Source organism: Peromyscus maniculatus, chromosome 7, assembly GCF_049852395.1.
Source record: "Peromyscus maniculatus bairdii isolate BWxNUB_F1_BW_parent chromosome 7, HU_Pman_BW_mat_3.1, whole genome shotgun sequence".
NCBI lineage: Eukaryota > Metazoa > Chordata > Mammalia > Rodentia > Cricetidae > Peromyscus > Peromyscus maniculatus.
Genome location: NC_134858.1, coordinates 118350495 through 118360661, shown reverse-complemented (window position 1 = coordinate 118360661; position 10167 = coordinate 118350495). Strand labels below are relative to the sequence as shown.

The 10167-nt window shown below is 46.3% G+C and overlaps 1 protein-coding gene and 1 long non-coding RNA gene across 2 annotated transcripts in view; both read right to left on the bottom strand.

Moving 5' to 3' along the window:
• Positions 1-3205: 3205 nt before the first annotated feature.
• Positions 3206-10167, bottom strand: part of Entpd3 (ectonucleoside triphosphate diphosphohydrolase 3) — a 29247-nt gene continuing 22285 nt past the window's right edge. Inside the window, exons 10-11 of the mRNA XM_006992026.4 lie at positions 10024-10161; positions 3206-4694 (exon numbers count right to left, since the gene is read on the bottom strand). Of these exons, the coding sequence (XP_006992088.1) occupies positions 4458-4694; positions 10024-10161 (375 nt within the window). The 3' untranslated portion in view covers positions 3206-4457. The remainder of the gene's footprint in view (positions 4695-10023; positions 10162-10167) is intronic.
• LOC143274374 (uncharacterized) lies at positions 8177-10013 on the bottom strand. The gene is made up of 2 exons (XR_013053008.1): positions 9516-10013; positions 8177-9415 (listed from the first exon to the last, which is right to left on the bottom strand). It is a non-coding gene; the product is annotated as an uncharacterized LOC143274374 (long non-coding RNA).

Sequence of the window (10167 nt, the reverse complement as noted above, 5' to 3'; positions counted from 1 at the left end):
AAGCTTTCCTGCAGGAGGGTTGAGGGATGAAGCTGGAAACAAGCAGCAGGCAGATTAGGAATGTGACTCGGTGGTAAGAGAGATACGTGAGAACCTGGGTTCAAACCTCAAACACTGCCAAAATAAATGCATTTAAAGCCAGTCACAGTTGATCCATAAGAAAACATGCGTGTGTGTTTTTGTTTGTTTGTTTGTCTGTTTTGTTTTTCCAGACAGGGTTTCTTTGTGTAGTTTTGGTGCCTGTCCTGGATCTCGCTCTGTAGACCAGGCTGGCCTCGAACTCACAGAGATCTGCCTGGGATTAAAATCGTGCGCCACCGCCGCCGCCGCCACCACCACCACCACCTGGCTCTCATGTGTTGTTCTTTTTTATTTATTTATTTATTTTTTTAAGATTTATTTATTTATGGGGCTGGAGAGATGGCTCAGTGGTTAAGAGCACCGACTGCTCTTCCAAAGGTCTTGAGCTCAAGTCTCAGCAACTACATGGTGGCTCACAACCACCTGTAATGAGATCTGGTGCCCTCTTCTGGCCTGCAGGGATGCATGCAGGCAGAACACTGTATACATAATAAATAAATAAATCTTTTTTTTTTTTTTTTGAGACAGGGTTTCTCTGTGTAGCTTTGCGCCTTTCCTGGAACTCTCTTTGGAGACCAGGCTGGCCTCGAACTCACGGAGATCCGCCTGTCTCTGCCTCCCGAGTGCTGGGATTAAAGGCGTGAGCCACCACCGCCCAGCTAAATAAATCTTAAAAAAAAAAAAAAAAAAAAAAAAAAAAAAGAAAAAGACTTCATATTAAAAAAAAAAACCACAAGTGGCCCTTTATAGTTCCTTGATTTTTATTATTAGAGCATAAAATTTTTGGAAGAAAGCTTTAGGTGAAGTCTCAAGTTCTCTTTTTACAAAGCAAAAATATTGTGTATAAGCTGTGTGTGGCAGTGGGTGCACAGCTGTCATCCCAGCGTGCAGGAGGCTGGGGTAGAAAGTGCCACGAGTTTGAGACTGGGCTGGGATGTGCAGCAAGTGCCAGCAGGGCTGCATGGCATCTTCCTCAAAACCAAAACCCGGGCTGGGGAGGTGACTTAGTTGGGAATGTGCTTGCCACATGAGCATGAGGACCTGAGTTCAAATCCTGTGTGGTGTTGGCTAGATCAGCCTCTAACCTCTTTTCCACTGTGAAGTTTCAAAGCTGTTTGCACGCTGAGTGTGGTGGTGCACACTTGCAATCCCAGCTACTCCAGAGGCTGAGGCGGGAGCAACAGGCTGGCCTGTACTAATGTGCACAGGTCTGAGTTGGAGATCAGGTGTGAATGTGTGAAAAACTGTACCTCAGTGTGGTGGTATTCTAATTGTACTGAAATGTGACTTTGATTGTATATTAATAAATAAAGTTGCCCAGGGGTCAGAGCTATTAGAGCCATAGCAAGAGTGTGGCGGTGGTGGCACACGCCTTCAATCCCAGCACTTGGTAGAAGAGCTAGGTAGATCTCAGTGTGTTCAGGGATACAGCCAGTATTGGAGACACACGCCTTTAAGACCTGGAGGCCTATACATACAGGCAGTGATGAGGCAGTCACATGTTTGGGTTTACAACCAATGAGAAGGCAGAACAAAAAGACTATGAAAAGACAAACACACAGGAAGTAGCTCTTTCGGAGAGCTAGGACCACCACAGGAGGAAGGGTGAGATTTTAGCTCTGAGCTCTGACCTCATGGCTTTCTCTTTTACATTGGTTCTGTGTTTCTTATTTAATAAGATGGTTGGTTACATCTACACCTCAGTGTGAGCAATGGTGGTAGTGTGTGTGTGTGTGTGTGTGTGTGTGTGTGTGTGTGTGTGTGTGTGTCTGGGTGGTAGACATTTGGGGCTATGGCATAGGGTCTGTATCTGTATGAGGAGCACAGATGTAGGGGCCATGAGAGTTGGGATAGCTGGGACAGTGTATGGGTACGGGACAGGTGTGGCTTTATCAGTGTGTAGACACAGCAGGGTTGAGATATCTGTGCTGTATATAATGCGAGCAGAACACAGCTGAGTGAGGTTTATCTGAAAGAGCTCACTCACAGGTGTAAGAAACAGACATATCAAAGGAGACATGTCTTTGGCAAGAGGAGAGACACTTAGCTGGCTTTCTTACCTACACAACTAAGAACTTGCTATTTAACCATGATCCTGAACACTCAGTGCTTTTTGAAGTAAGCACAGAGAATGTTCTGGTTTTATTAGACACGTGTTTGTTTTTAAATTAATAAGCTGGGAGGCTTCTAGAAGTCAGAGATAGGCAAGTAAAATCAAAATATTTGACATTCTTTTATCAAAAGATTTATTTATTATGCATAGTGTTCTGCCTGCATGTATGCCTACATGTCAGAAGAGGGCACCAGATCCCATTACAGATGGTTGTGAGCAGCCATATGGTTGCTGGGAATTGAACTCAGGACCTCAGGAAGAACAGCCAGTGCTCTTAACCTCTGAGACATCTCTCCAGCCTGACATTTCTTTTTTAAGATTTATTTTACTTTTATTTAAAAGTTTTTTTTTTTTTTAATGGGCTGGAGGGATGGCTCAGAGGTTAAGAGCACTGACTGTTCTTCCAGAGGTCCTGAGTTCAATTCCCAGTAACCACATAATGGGTCACAACCATCTATAATGGGATCTGGTGCCCTCTTCTGGCCTACAGGCAGAACACTATTTACATAATAAATAAATCTTGTAAAAAAAGTTTTTTTATTTATTAACTTCTGTGTATATGGCATTTGGTTTGCATGTCTGGCTGTGTGCCACATGCATTCAGTGCTAGAGGAGCCTAGAAGAGGGAACCAGACCCTGTGGGACTAGAGACACAGACAGTTGTGAGCTGCCATATTGGTGTGGGGAACTGAACCCAGGTCCACTAGAAGAGCAGCCAGTGCTCTTATCTCCAGACCCTATTTTTATTTCTCATTTATGAATCAAGACCCTGTCTCAAAACCTAAACAAGGGCTGGGGAGACGGCCAGTCAGTCAGTAAAAAACATGCAAGCTTGAAGAGCTGTGTTCAGTACCCAGAACTCAAGTTAGTCAATAAAAATAAAACCTAGAATCCCAGCACCGAGGAGGCAGAGACAGAGCTACACAGTGAGACTCTTTCTTCTTTTTTAAAAATACCACCCTATCTCCTTAGAGAAAGGGCATCTATATTTAACAAATACACATTGCAAAATAAAAATAAGAGTTTATTCCATATGGTGTCCACAACCAGCCATACGAAACAGCATTGATTTGTAGCGTGTAGCAACTGGACTTGCTCAAGCCCTTTCTTATCCCACTTTGGAGTTGAGTATTCCCAAGATTGCCTTTTCCTTCCCCCCAAATCAAGATGTGTAGTGGCTGCTCAGGGAGAACTGGAACTGGGGTAAGTAATTGGTCAGAAATTCCAGACTGGGATGTCTTAGGACAGGATTGAGTATACATGTGAGGGTGGTGGGGAAACACACGCCATGATGATAGTGGACAGGCAGCCCTGGACAAGGGCCTGCCCGGTCAGTGAGATCCGCCCCAGTGCAGTCGACTGGGTGTGATTTAGAAGAGGGCACAGCGGTGTGACAATTACATGAGGAGGAGGATGCACACCGAGTAGCAGTCTCATGACCAGAGTCCCAAGTGGGAATTCCACGACGAGAGCAGCTACTGTGGTAGGGACTTCCATGTGTCCTGAGTTCCAGAGTCTTCTGAGGCTGGGGATCCAGCTCAGTTAGTGGAACAGTTGCCTAGCATGCATGGAGCCCTGGGTTCTAGCCCCAGCGCCCCATAAACTGAGTGTAGTGACTCATATCCATAACTGCAGCACTCAGGAGGAGATCAGAAGTTCAAGGTCATCCTTGGCTACATAGTGAGTTGGAGGCTAGCCTGGGCTACATGAGACTCTACACTATCATCTTCCCCACCAAATGATACATCCTACCAGTTAGGGAACTTAATGCTTATGGGATTGCTAAAAGAAAGTATCAGTGGCTTGAGCTGGGTCTGGACTCGAAACTAACAGACAAGAAGGTCTTAGAAAGGATCTATAGGACAGCATGGGTGAGATGTCCCAGTCAGAGCCTTCATGGGTGCCTTGCTAGGAAGAATAGTGAGGGAGAGAAACTGGAAACTGAGCCCTGTGGTCAGTTCGTCCACATTAAGTTATTATATTTTCAACTTCCTCTGGAGTGAGGACCCTGAACTTGACTGCTTGTGTCTCCTTGATTCCCAGTGGACCAACAGTCAGGTGGGGAGGGGTTGCCAGGGCAACTCTCACTGAGTAGTTGAGGGGCTCCTAGGAAGTGCTCTGGCAGGAACCAGTAGCTGAGAGGCACATGACCTTGGCATTTAACCATGGAGCAGGTCCAGGTGGCAGCCACTTTGCTTACACTGCCTGGTGTCACTCTGGTGGGCTATAGGCAGCCTCGGGCTCCAGTTGCTGCTTGGAAGGCTCAATCAGAATCCACTGCTTGGTCGAAGGCATTCTCAGAGCGGCCCTTTGTCCTGAATGCTGAACACAGATACAAAAGAAATGCCAGGCAGAGCAAGGCGATGGCCGTGAAGAAGGCCAGGACTCCCATAAAAACCGGTGGCAGTATGGGTAGGCGGATCAGCGTACTTCCAGCTGGGATCTGGTTGGTCAAGCTGAGCATGTAGCCTAGGGACCAGGCAATGCTGCTGTTCCCCACCTGTTGAGGAGAGCAATGGCTCAGTTCTCAGGCAGAGCTTCAGGCTGGTTCCAGCCCACACTACTGTCAGCCCCATGGGACACTCTGAAGAGAACTATGGTCTAAGAAGGTCAAGGGTTTGCCTATGTTCTGATACTGCACCACAGCCACAAAGAACTTAGGTTCCCCCTTCAGTACTGCAGACAATCAGAAAACTGAGTTCCCTACAAGCCCAGAGCATCCCCGTACCGAAGGGAGACAGGCCTTTTTGTGGTTAAGGATGGAAAGGGTTAGAAGGTCTTTACTCAACCCAAGATTGATTCCTAGGAACAGCATGTCCCCCAATTGAGAAGCCCACTGTGTTCATTTCTTCTGGTAGGTACATTTTCTCTTCCTTCCCCTCCCCTCCCCTCCGCTTCCTCTGCCTCTTTTTAAAAACAGGGTCTCATTAGGTGACTCCTCCCAGCCTGGAACTCACTCTGTAGACCAGGCTGGCCTCAAACTCACAGAGACCCACCTGTCTGCCTCCCGAGTGCTGGCATTAAGGTAAACACCACCACATCTGGTCTTCTACCTGCTTTTTGACTATAACATTTTGAGGCTGTGTTTTTAGGCATCTCCATATTTTGAGTTTGCAATCTTTATAGTGAACCAAATTTATCATCTGTACTCTTAATCTCAAATGATGCTCTTCTTCAAAATTGTTTAGCTAGATATTAAATGACAGCACTGGTTTCTTCTGTGGGTAGTATTTGCTTGTTATTTATTCATATTATACTTTTACTTTGTGTGTGTGTGTCATCATGTGGACATATGCATGCCACAGCATGCATGTAAAGATCATGGATTCTTTCTTCCTGCCATGTGTATCCTAGAATGGGATCAACTTAGTTAGGCCTGGAGGCAAGTGCCTCTATCCACCGAGCCATTTCACTGGCCCTTTGCTTGATATTAAAAATTTTTTTAAACTTTCAATTTGTATATTATTTTTTAACAACTTTATTTATTTTTATTTTATGTGCATTGGTGTTTTGCCTGCATGTGTGTCTGTGTGAGGGTGTCAGATCTTGGAGTTACAGACAGCTGTGAGCTGCCATGTGGGTGCTGGGAAATTGAACCTGGGCCCTCTGGAAGAGCAGTCAGTGCTCTTAACCCCTGGGCCATCTCTCCAGCCCTATTTTTTAAACGTTTAATTTGTATACTAGCATGCGATACAGGCTGCTCCTGAATTTACTGTGTAGCAGAGATGACCTTGAACTCCCACCTCCCCAGTACTGGGCTATAGGTGTTTGACACCAGGCCTGGCTAGCACAGGATGTTACAGACCTTCAGCACACGTCAGAACCCTTTCCAAACCACCCCCTTCGCTCTTGCTACAGTGACCCCAAGCAATAGCCAGAGAAGCAGCCTGGCTTGCTGAGTTTTAAATATCTGACCATGTTTGTCTTCATAACTGAACTGGTAATTTTAGCTTCCCAGGCTGACCTCAAACACACTTTGTAGCTGGGATGACCTTGAACGCCTCTCATCTCCTGGCACCCGCGTGCTGGAGCTATAGGGGTGTACAACCAAGCCTGGTTTTGTGGGGTACGGAGGAAGCTAGGGTACAATGTATGTTAGATAACATTCTACCAACTGAGCCATACCCCAGGCTAGGCCTTGTGACATGTTGATGATTTGGCCTTCTAATGTCCTGCTTTAACGATCTCCATTAGTGCTACTTCCCTGAATTCATTTTTCTCCTTTCTTGCCTCAGATGGTATATAGGTGGAGAAGTGGGTAAATGGTAGAGTGCAGACTGCTATTGCAGGGGATGCAAGTTCAGTTCCAGGACCCACATCGTGGGACTCCAACAGCCCATAACTTAGTGCTCCAGCACCTGCACTCAGGTAAACACACACACACACACACACACACACACACACACACACACGCACGCACGCACGCACGCACTTTTAAACATCGTGTCTGTGTTTTATTGACAAGATGAGACCCCCTGTCTGTGCTAAATACTGTATCCTACCAGCTCCGTCCCCAGCTGCCATCAGGTTGTGTGTTCCTATCCTGGGGCTGGGTGGATAGATTTTTCTTATTTTTTTAATTAATTTTTGGGGAGACAGATATGCATGTGCACAGCTGTGTGTGTGTGTATAGAGGCCAGAGGTCAACCTCTGGTGTTCCTAAGGAGTTGTGTACCTTACTTTTTAAGACAAGGTTTCTCACTGGGCCCTGGGACTCAATGGGCTGGATTGGGCTGGACTGCCAGCAAGCCAAGGGACCCTTCTGGCCCTGCTTCCCCAGAACTGGGGTCACAGGCACACTGCCATGCCTGACTTTTTCTAACATGGATTCTGGGGATCAAATTCAGGTCCTCGTGTGTGTGTGTGTGTGTGTGTGTGTGTGTGTGTGTGTGTGTGTGTGTGTGTGAGACAAGCACTTAACAAACTGAGCCATCTCCTAAATCTTTTTTCTGATACAGCGTCTCATGTAGTTCAGGCTGGCCTTGAACTCTAGATCTTCCTTCCTCCACTTTCCAAGTGCCAGGCTCACAGGCTCACAGGCTCACAGTTTCACAGGGTCACAGAGTCACAGGCTCACAGTTTCACAGGCTCACAGGATCACAGGCTCACAGGATCACAGTTTCACAGAGTCACAGGCTCACAGGCTCACAGGCTCACAGTTTCACAGGCTCACAGGCTCACAGTTTCACAGGCTTACAGGCTCACAGGCTCACAGGCTCACAGTTTCACAGGCTCACAGGCTCACAGGCTCACAGGCTCACAGTTTCACAGGATCACAGGCTCACAGGCTCACAGTTTCACAGGCTCACAGGCTCACAGTTTCACAGGCTCACAGGCTCACAGTTTCACAGGATCACAGGCTCACAGTTTCACAGGATCACAGTGTCACAGGCTCACAGTTTCACAGAGTCACAGGCTCACAGAGTCACAGGCTCACAGGCTCACAGTTTCACAGAGTCACAGGCTCACAGAGTCACAGTTTCACAGGCTCACAGGCTCACAGAGTCACAGGATCACAGGATCACAGTTTCACAGGCTCACAGGCTCACAGAGTCACAGTTTCACAGGCTCACAGGCTCACAGAGTCACAGGATCACAGGCTCACAGGGTCACAGACTCACAGGCTCACAGTTTCACAGGGTCACAGGGTCACAGGATCACAGGCTCACAGGCACTAATACCTGGCTCTTCTTTTTTCTTGAGTATTACTTTTTTTTCCTAAAAATTGTTCATTCTTGCTTTCTATATTTTTGTAGTATCTCTTGGGTCTATTTCTATTCTTATTTGACTGTTGTCTTTAAAATGTATTCAGTGCTGTGTAGAAAATCCGGCATGTTCCTCTTTCGTTCTTCCTTCCTTCCTTCCTTCCTTCCTTCCTTCCTTCCTTCCTTCCTTCCTTCCTTCCTTCCTTCCTTCCTTCCTTCCTTCCTTTCCTCCCTCCCTCCCTCCCTCCCTCCCTCCCTCCCTCCCTCCCTCCCTTCCTTCCTTTCTTTCTTTCAGTTTATCAAGACAGGATTTCTCTGTGTAGTCACAGCTGTCCTGGAACTCACTTTGTAGAACTCACAGAGATCTGCCTCTGCCTCCCTGAGTGCTAGGATTAAAGGCATGTGCCACGCTACCTGGCTGTTTACATTCTTATATGTAACATTCTTATCACCCATCTCTCTCTCTCTCTCTCTCTCTCTCTCTCTCTCTCTCATACACACACACACACACACACACACACACACACACACACACACACACACACACACACCATGCCCTGTGTGGCAGCATCCCAGCACTCAGGGGGCAGAGACTGGCTGATCTCTAGGAGTTCAAGGCCAGCCTGGTCTATATGAGTTCCAGGCTAGCCAAGGTTACATAGGGAGATCCTGTCTCAAAAAACTAAACTGTAAATAGATAACCACTTGGCCAGGAGTGAAGTTTTTTATTAAAGAAAAGTAAAATTTTAAGAATTTACAGTGTGTGTGTGTGTGTGTGTGTGTGTGTGTGTGTGTGTGAACATACATGAAACAATGAAACAGCACCTGTGTGAAGGTCAGACAATAACCTGCAGGAGTCAGTTGTTTTCCCCAATATGTGTTTGGGGGACTGACTCAGGTCATAGAGCTCACTGGGAAGTGCCTTTAGCAACTGAGCCATCTGGCCAGTCCCCGGAAGGAAATTTAAACCGAGAATGTCTCCTCAGCGCAGAAATCTCCATTCTAGAATGTGCTTGGCAGATGGTTGCACTTGCTGGGAAAGGACTCAGCACACAGGCCACCAACAGTCCATACCTCCAGACATCCTCGTACTTTTTTGTTTTTTTTAGATGACTCAATTTAACTTACATGAAAATAGACAGTCCCAGGCTTAATTCGGGATATTGATTGGATTAATCCAATTTTGCCAAAGCTGGAACTGGACAGAATGGCTCCAGACATCCTGCAGGCTTTACTCTAACTGTTACTGAATTGAGAACATCCTATCGGAACTGGGAACACAGCTGTGGCCAGACAGATTCACACGGCAAGTCCTGCCTGAAACAGCTGTCCTTCCACTTCCTAAACATCTTAGTCACTAGGCAACATCTGTCCAGCTATCTAGCTATCATCTATGTATCCATGTGTCTAATGTATTTGTCCACCTCTGTCCCGTTATCTTTCATCTATCTGTATCATCTATCACCTACCATTTTACTATCCACCCACCATCCAATCTATCATCCATCTAATCTACCTATCATCCATCTAATCTACCTATCATCCATCTAATCTACCTATCATCCATCTAATCTACCTGTCATCCATCTAATCTACCTATCATCCATCTAATCTACCTATCATCCATCATCTGCCAATTACCATCATTCTATTACTGAGACAAGAAGGCCCTCCCCAAACCTAAGTTTTGTCTGTAAACATAGTGACCTCAGGTTCCTTTAAAGAGAAAATTCTTATTTAATGAGAAGGCGCTAATGTGAGCCCCTCATGCCCTCAATGCTGTATTTTACATTGTCTTTTGTATAACAGAGAGCACTTAACTATTCTGTTATAAAACAAATTATAAGCCAGGAGTGGAGATGCACATCTTTAATCCTAGTACTTACATAGTAAGCTCCAGGCCAGCCAGGGCTACATAGTGAGCTCCAGGCCAGCCTGGGCTACATAGTGAGCTCCAGGCCAGCCAGGGCTACATATTAAGTTCTTTCACTTCTTTTTCTGGGGTGTTCACAGGTGACCAGCAAGATTAGGTCATCCTTTAACCTTTGACCTCTCTTCTACATCCATGCATATAAACCTTTCTGTGACAAGGAGAAAGGGAAAAGGGTTTGTGCTTTGACTTACTTCCTTCTCAAAGTGTATCTGAGGCCAAGTCTCCTCTGTGAATTTGTATCCGTTCACGAGCAGGTGGTAGATGTAGTGGGCTGAGAAGCAGTAGGACCGGGCGTACACCTCGTCAAACCTGGGAAGCAGGGACGGGAGCTGGAA